Source organism: Perissodus microlepis, chromosome 22, assembly GCF_051167445.1.
Source record: "Perissodus microlepis isolate ML-2025 ecotype Zambia chromosome 22, ASM5116744v1, whole genome shotgun sequence".
Lineage (NCBI taxonomy): Eukaryota > Metazoa > Chordata > Actinopteri > Cichliformes > Cichlidae > Perissodus > Perissodus microlepis.
The window spans coordinates 29,036,441-29,055,305 of NC_140481.1; the positions used below are offsets into that span (position 1 = coordinate 29,036,441).

Consider the following 18,865-nt stretch of genomic DNA (forward strand, 5'->3'; position numbering starts at 1 on the left):
ATGAAGTTATTTTTGTTGTTTTTCTTCTGCCGTGATTTATTTGCAGGTAAGAAAAACTTAAACTTTGAAGCTGTGACAGCAGCTCACCTGACCTCCAGCAGCGTGTTTACTTTCGTTTTAATTTAATAAGTAAGCGTCGATAATTACCGTGATCCCAATGTAAATTTTAATATTCACTTTGTGGAATAATAATGATACAGAACAGGATGAAAACCGATTCAGGATCAAAACTAATTTATCAGACGTGGATCAGCAATGGAATTTTATTGGCACTGTAGCATTTTTCTTTTTTTTCTCCCCCCTTCTCCTTCAAGCTCTGGTCCTACCAGAGGCCTGTGAGTTGATAACGAGCTGATAACGTGACTGTGTAAGTGTTTCATTTTAATGTCTGAATCTTAAAATATGTAAAATAGACTAATAAGTTCCATAGCTTAACACCCCCCCCCCCCCCCCCCCCGCATTACCACAGATATCTGATGTCTTGTGTTCTTCTATAGTACAGCTGTTACACATATACTATTTATGGAAAAGTAATAACAATGTAATAATACAGCTCTCCTCTGGATAAGTCCTCACAAATTTCTAACAAATGAGTTTACCTGTATAGAAAACCATACTGATTTTTCTTTACCATCATTCTTCTTCTCTCATTCATCTTACCTGCCACTCCGTTTCCAGTGAGAACAACATGTAAAACTGTCGCTTACACTGTATTAATTTCGTTTGGACACGTGGCCTCATCTGGTCAATATTTAAGCCACTACTATGAGCTGTTCTTTTATGTAATCACTGAAATAAACTAACTGCATCTGTGTATACACATTAGCGCACTTCTGGTAGACGACTCAAAGACTCGCAAGTGCATCATCATGCTAATTTGGACTGTCAGTCACAAAACTGACACTGCATCTCTTTAATGAGATGAAACAGCAGTTTTTCTTTTGACTGGACCGTATTAAATTTGGCACTCGTTATCTAGATATACTAGATCACTGATTAGGTCTTTATTTAATCCATGAAATACTCTTAAAGTAACAACTGAATTTCAAATGATCAACCTAAATATAATAATTTTTTTTGTCCTCACTTAGAAAAAACAAAGTGGACTACACATCTGTTAGGCTGCTGACATTGTTTGCATATTTTTAACTATAAAACAATATTGTTTGTCTCACAGCAAAACACTCACTGAAGCATGTGGCCACTGGATCGTCAGGAGTCGCAAACATATCAGAGTTTTTGAGTGAAATGGTGTTTGATGGCATTCAGGCGGGTTACTGTGACAGCAGGAACAAAATACTAGAACCAAGACAGGACTGGGCAAAGAAAATATTAGATGACAACCCTCAGCAGCTGAAGTCTTTGACTGTACAGTGTTTTGTGACTATGCCAAACTTATTCCGAGCCTGGATTTTTGGTTTACAGCAGCAGTTCAACCAACCTGGAGGTAAAGTATTTCCTGTTATGCCTCATGTCAGATCATTATAAAACATTAGATATACCAAAGCAAAACAAGACTTTATAACAAAAAGTTTTTTGTTAATCATGAAAGATTTCAAGTTTTAATTTCGTTGGCCTGTTTCTTATTTGAGACCTTAAAACCATCATAAAAATACAAAAGTTTGTGTTAAAAAATGTTAAGATTTCAATTTTACTTATTTTAACAATAATAATATAATATAATACAATATTAACAATCTTAAGAAAATATACATATCTCTATCTTCACATTCTTCTAAGATGACTCCTCTTCTGAATCATTTTCTTTCTCTTGTCCTTCTAAACCTTTTTGTTTTAAACACAAATAACCAGACGTTAATTTGAATCTGCAATGTTTTTCAATTGATTAAATTATTCAACTATTAATACTCAAATCTTGGAGAATAGTAGTGCCTCATACAATGAACAACATTAATGCAGTTCACTGCAGTCTTTGTTTTCTTTCTGTCTCATCAGGCATCCACATTTTACAAAGTATAAGTGGCTGTGAATGGGATGAAAGCACTGGAGAGATGATCAACTTTTTACGGTATGCTTACAATGGAGAAGACTTTCTTGAATTTGATATGAAGACATTAAGGTGGATCGTACTGAAACCAGAGGCTGTCATTACCAAACAGAGATGGGACACTGATGAAAATAGAATAAAATACACCGTCAAGTTCCTCAGTACGACTTGTCCAAAGTGGCTGAAGATGTCTTTGGAAAGTGGGAAACGTTCCCTGCAGAGAACAGGTACAGTCACATAACCTGATGTAGCTTCATGGATGCTGTGGTGTTTATTTTATGTTGCATCGTTTTCTAATAATACAGGTCTCTTTTAAAAGAAAATGGCAGAAAAGTTTAAGCTGATTTCATATTTAATGATTTAGAAAGTAACTGAAACTGGGCTGGATCTCCTGTACATTTGTAAGATTTTATCAACACTTCCAATTTAACGTTTGATCAGAAACATTTTCAGGCACAAGTAGAATTTTCAAACGACATGGATCAGCAACCACTCTGGTATTTCTTTTCTATTTATTGTTTAATTTTCCCAGATACATTTTTGTCTTGTATGTATGACAGTGTTTTGACTGATGATGCTCTAATGTGTCATTTGTTTGTCAAATAAATGTCTGCAATTATTTATTAGATGTTATCAAGATGCTATAACATTGTCAGATTTGGAAAAATGAAACCCTTCTTTTTATCCTTTTGATATTTTCTTCTCTTTCTTTTTCTCCAGTTCTTCCCTCAGTGTCTCTCCTCCAGAAGTCTTCCTCCTCTCTAGTCAGCTGCCACGCTACAGGTTTCTACCCTGAAAGAGCCGTGATGTTCTGGAGGAAAGATGGAGAGGAGATTCATGATGGTGAGGATCCTGGAGAGATCCTCCCCAACAATGATGAGACCTTCCAGATGTGTGTTGATCTGAATGTTTCATCAGTCACAACAGAAGACTGGAGCAGATACGACTGTGTGTTTCAGCTCTCTGACAGCAATGACATCATCACTAAACTGGATAAAAAAGTGATCAGAACCAACTGTGGAAAAATAATACCTGTCATAGGTGAGAGAAACGTTTTGTTTGCTGTCTCCAATATAATGCTTGACTTTTTTGTCCTATATTTAATCCCAGGAGGAACAGCTGTCACTGTGGGAAAATGAATGTCTTAATTTTTTTAATTATTATGTATTAAAATCATATTCTCTCTTTCATTGTAAATATAAACTGTTACTGTTATTATTATTATTATTAAGAAACCCATTTTTGCAAAAGTTTCAAATCAGGTTAATTTACATAGCGCCAAATCAGAATAAAAGAAGAAGACCCGAGCAATCAAACTACTGTCTATAAGCAACACTTTAACAGGCTTAGAGAGGGGCAGCTATCTGCATCGACTGCTTTAGGGTGAGGGAAAGAGAAAAGAAGAGAAAAAAGAGAGCATGAAGCAGATAAATCACAGACTAACCTAGAAAGAAGAGAACAATGTGATGACATGTTACAGTGATATATGGGGAGTTAAGAGTAAAGAGGAAATGCTCAGTGCATCACAGTGTATCACATGACTTCCTAGAACAATCTGAAACTATAGCAGCATAACTAAAGGAGGTATAGAAAGTCACCTGATCTAGCCTTGACTATAAGCTTTATCAAAAGCAGAGATAGTGTCTGTCTCCTGAATCCAAACTGGGAGTTGGTTCCACAGAAGAGGGGCCGGAAAGCTGAAGGCTCTGCCTCCTTTTCTACTTGTAAATACTGTAGAGAGTATGTTATGAGTGAAATATTGTTTCTCTTTCTCATCTCTGTCAATATTCTCACTGTAGCATTTTTAAAGCTTTTTAGGAAATATTTAGGGGAAATTGATAATAATGAATGACAGTAATCCGGCCGAGAAGTATTTAATCTATGAACTAGTTTTTTTAGGATCACTCAGACAGATGTTTCTCATTTTAGCAATATTGCACACACTACCTATTAATTTAATATGAATACTGAAGGATATATCCTGTTCAAAAATGACTCAGAGATTCTTCAGCAAAGCCATCCAGACTAAATATCTGGTTAGAAGATTTTTACAGCCAAATGCAAGCTTCTATGTTTTTAAGATATGCTGTCAGTTTAAGTAAGAGATTTGTATCAGATATGTGACAAATTACTCTTCATTTACCTAAACAAACTGAAAACTATCAGATAGATTCAAAACACTCAAAACAGAACAAATGATCAGTTAGCTGTTTTACAACTACTCTTCCAGGATATTTTAAATATTACTTTATTTTAATATTACTCGTAAATATGTTTATTCTAACCTGCTTCATCTGCAGATTTGATTTTGTTTGTCTGTTTTTACTGAACAGACAATCCCTCTGACAGGATGATCTCCATCACTGCTGCAGTGGTTGTTCCAGTTGTTCTCATCCTTTTTGCTGTTGTTGGATTTGCTGTTTACAAAAAGAGGAAAGGTCAGAGAATCAAAGGAGCTGAGTTTATCAATGAATCAGGACCAGCAGTGCATGGTTCAGTTATATGATTTCTTATTATATTAGACACTTTTATTTTTGAATATATATGACAGAAACTTTGATTGTAATGTAGAACAAATGCATGAAATGATTTATTTTCTTTTTATTTCAGGCAGAAACTCAAGTTCACCTTGTAAGTACAACTTGTTTTACTCTGATATACAGTTTATGTATTTTATAAAGAATACCAGTGATTTTTCTTCTTTGGAAATAACAGTGCCTGGCAACACTGCTGAACTGTTGGAGAAACTGAAACAAGATCCACACATACAAACACAGGACCCAGAAAACAATGTCCAAATCTCCAGTTAAACGAACACATAGAAGGTGTTTTTTAAATAGTTTGTTTATGTGAACTTTACTTTTTGTGGAAAACCGTTTTTCTCTTTTTGTTTTTTAATCCAAAGGATTGTTCAGTCATTCAAGTCAAACAGTTTTCATGTTTCACTATATTTTAACTGTTCTGTCTATAAATAATTTACTTGCACCATTTTGGTTATTCATTTATTCAGCAGAGAAGGTCAATAATGTAACCACCTCCTTCATCACGTTGGTTTCTTTCATTATATTTTTCATGACTGGAGACCTGGCTTATAATAACAGCAACAATCAAAAGTAATAAAATAAAATGAGGTAAAATACTTACATTTTATTTTTTTTATTTAGTTTTTTCTTTCAACTCTACTATTTATTAGAAATTTTAAAGTTGAAATTGTTTTCTTCATGGAGTTATATTCTCAGTTAAATAATTCCTTTTTAATGGTATTACAAACATAGCAAGAGGTGCTATGTGTCTATTTCTTTATGAATCACACACACACACACTGCTGTTTTCTGTTGACCATTGTTTAGTTTAAACAATGCTGAGAATTGTTGGGTTTTCTAACATAAAGAGACACTGAGGTCCATCCACTGTCCATCAGAGAAACATGCTTTTGAAAATAAAACCCACTGACATGGAATAGCTTTGTTTGACAGTGTGAAGATCAAACTGGATAACATCTACTCCCAGATAATGAGTGTAATACAGTTACATAGTGAGTGAAGTAAAGTTAAAATATTATAAATTCTATTTATAATCTTTAATTCTATTTAGAGTAAAATTCATGTTACATGGAACATCATCAAGATATGACAATGATAACAGAGGCCAGAAGGTGTCACTGTAGAGTCAGGTGTCAGATTGCATCAAAACCTCAAAACAATTCTGGCAGTTGTTGAAAATTTTCTTAAAAACTCTGAAAACTGATAAATATGTGAAAATACATTTCAAAGTAACTGAGAAAAATGTATGCTCAGGCAAAAAAAAAAATAGAGACTGTGGGAGAGAGAAATTTGACAGGTTTCTGTTTAAAACAAAACATGTAAAAAGATTTAACACTTGATTTGGTGCATAAAGTTTGCTACTTTGTCAACTGTCTTGATGAGTTGTTTCTTATCTCATGTGTTAAAACCACATCTATGTTACGTCTGGAACTTTTTCTCTCAACCAAGAATGTTTTTAGTAACATTTGCAAACTGTGCAAAAGATCACCTTCCCAAAAGACATAGTCATGATAGTGCAGGTAGTCATGAGAGTGCTTATCAAACCAGTGTACCTCCTCTCATAAAAGGTTAAGAAAATGAGTGGCTTGATTGTTTCTATATGTATCTGACAAAATAAGTAAATAAAAAGGACTCTATCGGGAAGTGACAAAGTCTGTGTAAGTGGGAATAAGGATATAACCAATGGTGGAATGCTAGAAGCTTGATTGCCAATGGTCCTTTCTTGAAACAACTCATTTTCAGTTAGAATGAGGAAACAGATCCTCCAGGAGTCATGGAGGTTTGTTAAAGATATCATCACTTTCAGGGTAATAGACACTGGATCTGAACTGGACGTTTTGGCTGGAAAGTGAAATATAATAGATAATCCATGCAGAAAAGTAGAGCTCAACTGACTTGAGGAAATAGGTGTAAATAAAAGGAGCGCTCTGTGGTGTAGAGGCATCAGTCCACGTATGTGTTAAGGGGAAATGGCAACAGCGATTTCAAAGGTCAGGTGGTTCAGACCTGAGAGAGTTCCACAGGAGCGTGGATTTGTGACATAACAGACTTGAGAAATTTAACAAGCAAGATAATTATTACGTGTGTGGAGTTTGTGGCAGTATTGTAACATAAATCTTTCACAGGAAAATAATTCAGGCTGTAAAATCAGAAAGTTAATTCCTAAATAAATGGGGATGAGGAAGACTGGTAAGTCCTGCTTTGAGTAGCAGAGAGGATGTGGCACGAAGAAGAAAATGGCATACGTTTGCTGTTGTGCATTGTTCCAGTAGTTTAACTGAGGAAAGGAGGCAGGTGGGAAAGAAAACCCTATGATTCAATAATTCGTTTCTGGACTTTATGTTTTTACCTTTGTGGATTACCTGCCAACAGATAACCAAACGTTTCACTTTGAGTCCAGTCTTCAGTCTTTAGTGTAATTCTCAGCCCAACACATTATTATCATTATTATTATTATGAAACATTATTGTCCACAAATCATCTATTTTTTTTTTTTATTTCATGGGGAATAAAACCTGCTTTTCAATTTTTGCCTATTATATTTTCATATTAAATTACTTTTTTTTTAATCAAAACAATGATATTATTTCTTTATGAAGAAAAAAGTGTTGAACTGATACTACATTTTTAGAAACAATTTTATGCACGCTCGTCACTTAGCATGTATGTCAGGGACAGGATAAAAGAGAGAAAACAACCTACACTTATAAATGTGTATGTGTCTATATAATTAGGACTTTTCCTGTGAAAGGAACAGGAAGACGCCCTTATCCCACACGCACTGAACCTTTTTTTTTTTTTTAAACTTTATTCACGCACTAAACCTAACGGGTTTCCGGTAACGGTACATCGAGAGTAAACAAGATCAACAGTTATTCTAACAGTAACTACAAGATGAGGACAGGATGACTTCTTTTTTTCTGTTTCATCTGCAGGTAATAAAACCTTTTGAATCTTTGAGCTCTAACAGCTTTTCACATCTGCAGCGCGTTTGCTTTAACGTTGTGTTAGGCTACGTCCACACGTACCCGGGTATTTTTGAAAACGCAGATTTTTCTATGCGTTTGCACCTTTCGTCCCCACGTAAACGGCGTTTTCGGTCACTGAAAACGGAGATTTTTAAAAACTCCGACCAGGGTGGATATTTTTGAAAATTCCGTTTTTGCATTTATGTGTGGACGAGAAAAACGAAGAAAACGCAGCGTCAAAGGTGTGCGCATTTTTTGACGTCACACTGTGCGCCACGTTATTGTTTCGGTGAAATGAATTTCTACAATACTATTACTGTTAATTGTACTCTCTGCAGTGTTTAAATGCTTACATATACACACACAGTTACTGTCCCTCCACACATACGACTCGGTTCTGCTTCTATGCCCCATCCTTGTTCACTATTTCCCACCGAGGCTTCTAGACTTCTGATTGGCCAACATTTCTGCACGGTTAGGAATATATCGCCACCTGTTGCTTTGGCATGTTCCTAGCAGCGTTTAACTTCATTTCTGCCTTTACGTGTGGACGGGATTACTTTTTAAAACGAAAACGGAAAATCTCCGTTTTCAAAAATACCCGTGTACGTGCGGACGTAGCCTTAGTCTGACCTTTGTTAATTGAATTTCCTCACCCACGTTCAGGAATAATAACCGAATCCTCTTCTTATAGATTTAAACGTAGTTTTTATTGCTAATCTTGTCTCACAGTTGGTCTTTGCTCACACTTGAAATAACTAAAAAATGACTACAGGAGTTATATTTTTCATACTTTTTGGATATTTTATTTATCTAATCTTATAACATATTAAAATGCTTGTTTCACAGTGAAACACTCGCCGATAAATCACTTCACTGGATCTGCTGGAGTCCCAAACGTCACACAGTTTGTGGGTGTTGCTGTGGTTGATGGCGTTGAGGCAGTTTACTTGGAGTGGTACAAACGTGAGTGCTTTAACATTCAGCCAAGCGCCTACAGAGCGCGGATTATTAGTTTGAAACAGCAGTTCAACCATAGTGAAGGTTACGGTATTTATTTATTTCTTCTTATATACCTTCTGTCTGATTATTATAAACCATGAGATACACCTAAGGAAAACTATTTTGCTAGTCGTTAAAGATTTAAAGTTCTAATGTTGTGCTTCTCAGATGAGATCAGGAATGATCAGACTTTACTAATATCAACATCTCTTAAAAAGCATAACAAAACAATGCGTTTACAGAATTGTTCAAAATTTTAGTCTTTTAGATTAATATATGTATCATAGTTCAGTCTCTCTCTCTCGTTCCACGTTTTTGCATCTTACAAACTAGAAGTGGCTGTGAATATGAGGAAAGCACTGGAGAGAAGTCTGGCTTTTTTAAGTATGGCTTTATTGGACTGGATCTGAAGACACTGTCATGGGCTTCACTGAAGGCTGACGCTACCAAACAGAGCTGGGATGCTGACAGTAATAAAACAAAGCTAAATGAAGTCTTCCTGACTGACATCTGTCCAGAGCGGCTGAAGATGTTTTTGGACGGTGGGAACAGCTCCCTGCAGAGAACAGGTAGAATCACATGACCTCAATGCAGTGGTGTTTATTTTATTTTGAGTTATCTTTCTAACAACACAGTTATCTTTTAAAGGACAAAGCTTTGAGGCTAATTTTGTATTTAATGATTTTGAAGGTGAATGAAAGAAGCTGTGTGCAAACACTGCTGTATTGCTACATTTTATGGACAATTATAGTTTCACATTTTATCAGTAAGTTTGACACAAGACACAAATAAGGAAACAGAAATTTGTGGTGCACTGTTACTTACAGTGTTCTAATAATCAAGACCAGGTGACCAGCACACACAGCATTATGGACACTCGTGGTTTTCTCCAGTTTTAACATTATAACATATATTCTTTATAGTTCTACACTAAGTCTATGGATATCAATCCATTGGGTAGTTTTTATCCTTTATTTGTAGGTAAGGGGCTTCTCTGAAAAAGTTAGATATTCATAACTGATAATCAGTTATTTGCATGGGCAGAAAAATGTCAAGCTTCAACAAAAAAAACAAAAAAACAAACTCAAATCCAGACCTGAACTGAGAAAACAGGAGCTCTGATGAAAGCTGATCAGAACAAACTACTGCCGAAAAAGAATCTAGAAAAGAACAGAGACTATGGAGTCGACTACTGGGTCAAATCAAAGTCAAAACAGACAAACTGACAACTGTCACAGGAAGAGACACGGCTGCATGCACACACAGAGCTGACTGGACACAGGTGAAACCAGGGAGGAAAAGTAAAACCATAAGAAGAAGAAGAAGCTCAGAACGAGTTGCTCTGTGTCTTTGTGGATCCAGATAGAGTGTACGATAGATCATATGACAGATGGAACCAGGCAGGAGTCTCTGTGGGTTGTGATATTTGCAAATAATGTTGTGATCTGTAGTGAGAGCAAGTGGAAGAGAGCCTGGAGAGGTGGAGGTGTGCTCTGAGGAAAAGAGGAATGAAAGTCTGTTAAAGCACAACAGAATATACATGTGTGAATGAGTGGGAGGTAGGTAGAAAGAGGCAGAGTGGAGTGGGTGGAGACGAGTGTCAGGAGCATACAGCAAGACTGAAAGAGAAGGTTTACAAACTGGCAGTGAGACATGCTAGGAGGTATGGTTTGGAGACAGTGGCATTAACGAAAAGACAGGAGGCAAAGCTGAAGATGTTAAGATGTTCAGAATGGACAAAATTAAAAACGAATCCCTCAGAGGGGTAGCTCAGCTCAGGCAGGGCGGTTTGGAGATGAAGCTAAAGAGGCGAAGCTGAAATGGTTTGGACGTGTGCACAGGAGGGATAGAGGATATTTTAAGATGAAGGATGTTAAATGTGAAGCTGCCAGGCAGAAGGAGAAGAGGAAGATCACAGAGGAACCTCATGGATGTAGTGAAGGACAAGCAGAGGGTTGGTGTGACAGAGAGGTGAGATTGAGGTAGATAATCTGCTGTTGCGCCTCGAAAGGAGAGGAACTGAAAGAGTTCTTCAGCGTTTTCCAAACGGTGTATTCTCCAACTTTTCTTTTAGCTTCAGCTGCTGGTGGATGGATGGATCTACATTATTTTATATTAATGTTTGTGATTAAAAGAATGATTTTACATGAACTGAACCCATGTGTTTTCATTTAGTGCATTCATGAGTTCAACATTTCCATTCGTGCAGTAGTTACTGATAATATCTCCATGTTTCTAAAGTTGCATTTAGTTTAGATTGTGCCATGATACATCCGTATCCAGCTGCTAATAAGCTGGTGACACTCACTCTGAATTACAGATTTAGTTTTGATTTTCACATCTTTGAGTTCATGTCAGTTATTTCTTGCTGCTGCCATGTTTTTCATCTAACATGTAGACGACACTTGTTTCACTGTGATGTTTCTTTTTCTCTTTATTGAATTTCTTGTTTATTCTCATCTTCTTTCCTTACCTGTTTTTCCTTTCTCATTATTATTTCTTCCATCCATTCTCACTCTCTCACTTTCCCACCCTCCCTCTCTCCAGTTCCTCCCTCAGTGTCTCTCCTCCAGAGGACTCCCTCCTCTCCAGTCAGCTGCCACGCTACAGGTTTCTACCCAGACAGAGCCGTGATGTTCTGGAGGAAAGATGGAGAGGAGATCGATGAAGTTGTGCCCCACAGAGAGATCCTCCCCAACAATGATGGGACCTTCCAGATGAGTGTTTTATCAGTCAGACCAGAAGACTGGAGCAGATACGAGTGTGTGTTTCAGGTCTCTGATGTCAAGAAGAACATTCTCACCAAAGTTTTTGTTTGGAATCCAAGAATAGCAGCTGTTACTACTGAATAACTAATGGAGATGCTTATAGACAAGAAGAAACAAATTCAGTGCTTGTATATATAAAGTTATAACTGTTTTTTTTATTCCAAAAATGCAAGATACCAATGTTATTAGTATTCTTAAAATGAATCCAGTTTAAATTTCAGGTTCACAGTTTATACCAGGGGTGTCAAACTTATGACCCGTGGGCCACATCTGGCCTGCGATACAATTCTATCCACCCCATGAGATAATTTCATGTGAATTATTAATAAACCCGTCGACATGGGGGAGACGAATCTTCAGCCCTTGAGAATCCATGCAGGCAGGAGTGGGAGATTATTTTAATGGGCACACCATGTGGCCAATAACATACAAAGACAGACTGGGATCATACCATGTGAAAGAAGGAAGGGGGGTAGATGTTCTGAGAACAGCAAGTGTAGTGGTAGGCCAGGTCCACAGAGAGATGGGGGGTTTTAAACGCAAACGTTTCAGGAAAAAGTGAAAAAAACAAGCAAAAACATGAAATGAGCAGCACCTCAATGACACTCAATGATGTTGGAAACTGCAAAGCTGAGTGCAGAATTTATAAGACTAGGAGCTGGCTAAAGTGATATCTGATATTATTTTCAGCCATTTTCCTTTGTAGAGGACAAAAGGTTTCAAACTTGTCCAGGCATTAAAACTCATGTGTGTTCTCCTTGGTAAATGCATAAAAATAATGCTTTTATGAAAACAGAATAACAATAGCTTCCTTGGAAAAAAAATAAATTTTCAGTTCAGTATTGAATATTACACAAAATATATACAGAATGTCTTTGAATGGTAGAGATGCAGATATGTGTGCATGTAGCACAGAGCCATGGCTCTCACAGGCCTGAATGTGTGCTTGAAGTCATTTATAATTCTTAACTTGTTTGGTCTGCTGCTCACCACACACAAGCACAAGGAGAAATTTTGGATTTTTAACTGTAATTTCACAAGTTTTACACATTTTCCAGATAAAAACCTCCCTTATGGCCATTTATACTACAAAAAGTACTTAGGCAGTTAACAGTTTAATCAAAAATAGGTTTCTGTTTTTCTCTTTCTATTATAGAAATGTCTGTTTTTTTATGACTACAGTTATAAAAAAAAGCAATTTGACACATTTATTTCTTAAAATTTAACTCCAAAGATTCGTACTGACAGATTTCTTTCTTTGTCACGGCAACCTTTTCTTTATCATATAGAAAAACAGTTAGATATGTCACTTCTTTACACTGACAGGAAGGTGACTATAACTTGTTCGGCCCACTTAAGGTCAAAGTGGGCTGTATGTGGCCCGTGATGTAAAATGAATTTGACACGACTGTTTTAGACCATCCATCCCTGAAAAGGACTGAGTGGAACGTCAATATATCAAAATTCCTCAGAGGGAAGCACAGAAATAATTAACTTGAAGTGAAAGTTCACTCTTCTCATATGTGAGCAGAGAGCACAGAGCGTGAAACAGAAAGTCCAGCTGAACAGAGAAAGCTGATAACTGCTGCTGGGTGTGTGGGGTGTTTTTTTTTCAAGCTAACAAACACAAATAAAGCCTGGCTGTGTTCCGCTGTAATATACCCCACCTGATCCTCTAATACAGACAAAACTGAACTTGAGGCGACTTTTGTTGTGATTTGGCGCTATATAAATAAAATTGAATTTAATTGAATTGAGTTGAATTGAATTGAACTTATCTGGGATTTTAAATTGTTTTTTCTTCTTTTTATTTCAGAAAAAAACTTTGCACCACTCTGATCTGTGCATTTAAAAAAATGAAAAAGTTTGATACATGTTTTATATAACAGTTAGTCCAGGACTAACGGTGTGTTCTGTACCTTACAGCTGCTGTCAACATCTGTCTCTCTCTGAGGGACTGAATGGACACGACACATAAACAAGCACAGTGCCTCAGAGTATACATGACTATACACACCTCCAGCTAAACAAGTTAAGAGCAAAGATTGTTGTTCATTTTGTTCTTTATATTAATGTCAGTGCTACTTTTCTGATATTCTTCTGATGTAATGCATGTGTCATTCAGTTATTTCTGAAAAAGAGAAAACCTGAATCGGAATTTCTAAACTGTGGTTTTTATGCAGTTTCTAGGTGATTAAAGGAGTGTATTTCTGTTCAGTTAATTTCTTCACAGAGACAGAGGCCTCCTGAAGGACTTCAACACTATCCACTAACACTAAGCAATCTGCTCTACTTTCATTGTATTCTTACCTGTGACACAGGAACCTTCATTTGTATAAAGGTAAATATACATTCGTCAGTTGCTCATTTTAACTGTGGTTTTCCTGTGAATATATGTTGTTGTGATGGTATGTATCACCAGTCATAGCAGGAGAGCTACGGCCGTCTTCGGTTCATCAGTCCTAGCTGATGTTCTGAAATTTTTAAGAATTTTGTTTTGTTTTATTTCTTTTTATCTGTGAAGTATTTTATTAGGCATTAATAAGCATTAAGAGTTAAAGGGAATGCTTTATAAATAAGGAATTTCGAGGAGCATCCTGGAATAATTCATAGTGCAAAAATTTATTAATTATATATTCATTATACCTCATCATTTTCATTTACCTTAAATTGCACATTAAGAGAAAGGATACCGACTGTCGGTCCTGGAAAAGAGTAGGTTCTTACTGACTTTGCCTGAATATTCCTCATTGTGATATTATTGATGGCTTACGAGCAGGGGCGTTACCAGAATCTTGAAACAGTGGGGCCTTAGCCCAGCCCTGAAATCTCTTGAATTTTCTTTCAGTAGCAGCACTTAAAGGTTATTTACTAATTTTTTCAATGAAATTAATATTGAATGTCAAAAACTGTGTGCTACCTAAAGCTTGAAGTTAGGTGTGTCCGTCTGTCTTTCCCAAAATGATAGTGAAATAAACAATCAGCAATATGACTTCTTCATCGTTGTTAATTTTCTTCCCTTTCTTTTTATTAAATGTTAACGAGTCAGTCATCTGTAAGATTACATGTTGACATGTTGATAGCATTCATTTATTTTTTTTACTTTTGAAATCCCTTTTAAAAGCCCAGGGTTCAGTTCTGAATCATAGAGCAGTTTCATGAGACACCAAACAAGCAGGAAAGATGAAGAAGAAATTAGCATCAAAACAACAAGACAGGGGTGGTGCAGTTTTAATGAGGTAATTATGGCACAATAAAAGCAGGTAGACCGGCAAGTTTAAAAATTGAACATCACCATAAACATGTTAGACCACCTGGTAAAAATGACAAACACCAACTCATCTCTGAATACGTCCACTGAAACTCCCGGAAACCCAGCAGGTGTGACATCACCGTGCAGAAGGTGATAAAAGACCCTCCCATCTATTCCAGCATATATACCCAACATTAAGCCCCAGGAGCCTCCTCGTACTAAAGCTGAATTGCAGCAAATGCTGAAGGATGGAGAAAGAGCAGCAGAATCCAAGAGAGAAGAAGCTGTAGAAGAAAGTAAATCCTTCAGTCTGCAGAGGTGAAGTCCTCCAATGGCTCCACAAAAGTTTTATTGTAACTTTTTGTGATAACTCCACAGTAGACCGGTCCACGTTTCAGTGCTTTTCAGCATGCTTTATTTTCTCACACGGTTGCTGTTCAACCCTTGGCTGCAGCTTTACAGCTCAATGCCGGACACATTACCAACAACAACGACATTCTAATGACAGCACAGACTTTTAAGCCGGCGAGGCGTGATTGCAGATGCTGCGCAGGTGAATCCATCCCACCATGTATATTTTCTGTCTTCTGTTCCAAACTGCCTTGATAACATTTTTATTGTTTAAAAAGTCAGGTATTATCTCAAAACCCTTTTAAAACCAGTGATGATGTTATATGGCCACAATAAATGGAATTATTTGTAAATGGAATTATTTCTTTTTAAATTTAAGAGAAGTGCTTTATAAAGAAATAAAAATGTGTTTTATATTGGAATATTTCCTGTTCTTTACTTTAAATGTGTGAATGGATGTATTAATTCTTTATTTATTTATCATTTGTTGTTTACCTTAAGTTACACATTTAGAGAAATTATACTAATGCTCCAGAAAGATCTTCAGATAACTTAAGGGAAAAATACTCTTTCATTTTGTAGCTCCCATCAGGCCGGGGTCTTTCTGTGTGGAGTTTGCAGGTTCTCCTCATGTTTGTGTGGGTACTCCTACTTCCTCCCACAGTCCAATTGGTAACTCTAAATTGCCCATAGGTGTGAGTGTGAATTTGTTAGCCCTGTGACAGACTGGTGACCTGTCCCGGGTGTACCCTGCCTTTTGCCCTAAGACAGCTGGGATAGGCTCCACCAACCCCACGACCCTGACAAGGATAAGTGGAAAAGAATGGATGGATGTATTTCAATTAGTTTCCGTATTGTATAAAGAAAAAAGAAGAAATCTACAAAACGGTGGTCCGCCCAGTAGCCCTGTATGGTTCCGCATGTTGGCCCGCAATGACCACACATGAACAGGCCCTAAACACCATGGAGATGCGCATGCTCCTATGGAGTCTGGAAATGACAAGACGGAACCGTGTTATGAACAAAGACATACGGAAGCGACTAGGTGTAGCCCCAATTAAGGAAAAGATGCTCGAGTCCCGCCTGAGGTGGTATGGACAAGTGATTTGAAGTGATGAGAACTCTGTAGCAAAAACGGCAATGATGATCGATCCAGAAGGATGCCGGCCTCGAGGCAGACCGAAGAAACGGTGGATGGACAAAATTAAGGACGACATTAAGACCATCAACGCATCACCTGAGGACGCCTTGGACAGAACCAAATGGAGAAACCTTTGCCGAAGAGCGGACCCTGCACTAGCGGGAACAACGCCAGGATGAAGAAGATTGTATAAAGAAAAAACAAGTACTATTGTTGGGAAGCCTATCAGTGACACCTTGTGAAGTTAATCACAATCACTTTATTGGTTACCCTTCCAGCTTAAGCCACACAGCAGCCAATTTAACTAGTGATTCTGAGCCTTACGGTGCACTGGACATTTCCTTCTGTGTGGTGGCCAGCAGTCTAGGCAGTCTAATGAACATTCTTGTGTCTTTCTGAAGATGTTATTAATTGTTCACATTTACAAATTCTGTTTGCATTGTTGTCTAATTATTGTTGTCCCACCAGGAGGAGAAACTTGGGTCCAAAATGGGATCCTATTGGTGGCTCAGCTGGTTAATAAAGAGGGACAATTACTTACTTAAAACGAATTCCTTGCGCTATATAATTTTCCAGTCAGTGTTCGGGAATTCTCAGTGGTGCTTGGTGCCATTTCCTCAGATACTTTAATGTTATATAAAAACACTGACAGCTCAATATCTACCTCAGTCGCTCTCCCTGATCCAGCTGAGTCAGCAGTGGGAAAAATCTGCTTTTCCCAGGAACTTGGTAACAACAATAAGAGAATACGTAGTTTATTCCATGAAGATATCGTTTCTCTCCCATATATAATATCGTACTGAAATCGATATGTTCCAGATATCAACTGGAAGACAGTCTGGATGATCCCCCATAAATATCTAACTGTAAATAAGGTGAAGGAAGTTTAATTTAAAATTCTTCATAAATGTTATCCAGCCAGTCACCACATTGTAAAATTTAAAAGAGACATAAATACTAATTGTGGGGATCATCCAGAAACTGTGACACATCTTTTTTGGTACTGTTCTTCTACACAGAGATTCTGGAAGGAATTTAGCAGGTTTGTTTTTGTCCAATTTTTAAAGGAGTTTTCTTTACGATTGGAAAATGTTTTATTCCGTTTCTTTAACTTCCCCAAGAAAAACGATAAATGTTTTTTATAATAAATTTTTTAATACTTTTAGCTAAATTTTTTATCCATAAATGTAAGTTTTCTGATAAAACATCATATTTCTGTCATGTTCTGCAAATATGTGAATTTTTGCATGTACTTATATAATTATTTCTTTACCCCTGGTTTTGTGTGTTCGTGTTCTGTTCTTTTGTATACTTCATCTGTTTGCATGTTGTATACTCATTTTTTGTTCAATAAAGTTCATTAAAAAAAAATCCCACTGACAGCGTATACAAAGTTTGACCATGAGAGAGATTTAACCCTTTCAAGCATGAATTATGACAATCTTATTCAGTTTTTTTTTTTTCATAAGTATTTTTATTCATCTTTAGGCATGAAAAAAAGATGTTGGAACTTGATTTTTTTTTAAACATGTACTTTTCAAAGAGTGTTTTACATGTCCACTTAAATGGACAACACATTCTGTCTTTTTTTAACTCTGAACACTAGTCTTGATTTCGAGGACTTTTACTGTGAAAGAAATCAACAGGAAGACGCTATTTTCACACGTACGGTACATAAAACCTAACTGGTTTCTAAAGTGGAACCGCTCAGCGAGAACTAACAGCAAAATTATTCTAGCAGTAATTACAGGATCACGATGAGGATAATATGTTTTTATTCGTGTTGCTTCTTTTTTTATTCCACGTCATCTGCAGGTAAAAAGAAAATCCTTTGAACTCATCTGACCCACAGCAGGGCGTCAACTTTCGCCTTACTTTAAAGCTCTTTTTAGCCTGAATTTTATGAAAATTCATTACTAATTTTCCGGAAAACTGCGGATAAAAACCTCACCAAAACGAATACCTTTTTATTATTCACTGTGTGATAACGGAAACTACAGCTGTGTTTGATTATCGTCGGCGGTAGCAAAGTTTTTACTATATAACGTGGTATATTACATGCCATAACACATTTGCCCCGTTGAAGAAGTGTTTAGAAGGTTTTTGGCTGAATACACACATTTTTATAGATGTTGGTTTAATAATTTATTGTCGATGTTACAAATGCATGCAAAACAGCTGCAAACCAGATGAGCAGATTTGGTCAAACATCTTCATCAGAGTAAAAAGAATGGGGTTAATTTTGTTGTTGTTTTGCTTGATCACCGATCAAACAGTCCTCTTTAGACTAATTTCCTTTGACTCCAGCGCCAATAATGTTAACTGAATCATACTGAACCAATCATATTTCTGACATTTTCTCTGAATGTTTTATTTACTTTCATTTAACATTATAAAAATTGTTTATTCCACAGTGAAACACTCACTGCAGTTTCTCGTCACTGCATCATCTGGAGTCCCAAACCTCCCAGAGTTTATGGGTGCTATGATGCTTGATGGCATTCAGATGGGTTACTGTGACAGCATCACCAAGAGAGTGGAACCAAGACAGGACTGGGTGAAGAAGATGTTAGAAAACGACACTGAGCTGTTGGAGATGTACACTCGTTACTGTTTTGTGACTCTGCCAAATAACTTTGGAAAGCGTATTTCTAGTCTGGAGGAGCAGTTCCAGAGTGAAGGTGCAGTATTATATATTTTTAGATCAATTAAATCAATAAGGGAAAAAGAAAACTGATTGATATAAAATTATTTTGTTAGTTGTCAGTTAAAGATTTTTAAAGTCTTATTTTTGTGTTCATCAATTGAGTCATAAACCTTATTAGTGTGA

General features: G+C 36.7%; 2 protein-coding genes and 1 long non-coding RNA gene across 5 annotated transcripts in view; all 3 read left to right on the top strand.

Annotated features, from left to right (window-relative positions):
- LOC146363440 (major histocompatibility complex class I-related protein 1-like) lies at positions 1–14,282 on the top strand. The gene is made up of 6 exons (XM_084919838.1): positions 1–46; positions 1,178–1,447; positions 1,957–2,235; positions 2,729–3,025; positions 5,284–5,289; positions 11,070–14,282. The coding sequence occupies exons 1-6, from the start codon at positions 1–3 to the stop codon at positions 11,372–11,374; spliced, it is 1,203 nt and encodes a 400-aa protein (XP_084775964.1). The 3' UTR covers positions 11,375–14,282.
- On the top strand, positions 7,343–8,970 carry LOC146363441 (uncharacterized). The gene is made up of 3 exons (XR_014799263.1): positions 7,343–7,487; positions 8,370–8,486; positions 8,856–8,970. It is a non-coding gene; the product is annotated as an uncharacterized LOC146363441 (long non-coding RNA).
- LOC146363442 (major histocompatibility complex class I-related protein 1-like) overlaps positions 13,520–18,865 on the top strand; it is a 15,257-nt gene continuing 9,911 nt past the window's right edge. For 2 of the 3 annotated variants that reach the window (XM_084919848.1, XM_084919850.1), the window contains exons 1-2: positions 17,687–17,850; positions 18,450–18,716. In XM_084919848.1, coding sequence (XP_084775974.1) covers positions 17,793–17,850; positions 18,450–18,716 — 325 coding nt within the window. In that variant the 5' untranslated portion in view covers positions 17,687–17,792. Of the gene's footprint in view, positions 13,632–17,686; positions 17,851–18,449; positions 18,717–18,865 lie in introns of those variants that run through there. The other variant, XM_084919851.1, reaches the window with a different exon arrangement.

Coding starts and splice junctions, on each gene's coding strand:
- LOC146363440 (XM_084919838.1), top strand. CDS start 1: ATGAAGTTATTTTTGTTGTTTTTCTTCTGCCGTGATTTATTTGCAG. Junction 1,448..1,956: donor GCAGTTCAACCAACCTGGAG/GTAAAGTATTTC, acceptor CTGTCTCATCAG/GCATCCACATTTTACAAAGT. Junction 2,236..2,728: donor ACGTTCCCTGCAGAGAACAG/GTACAGTCACAT, acceptor CTTTTTCTCCAG/TTCTTCCCTCAGTGTCTCTC.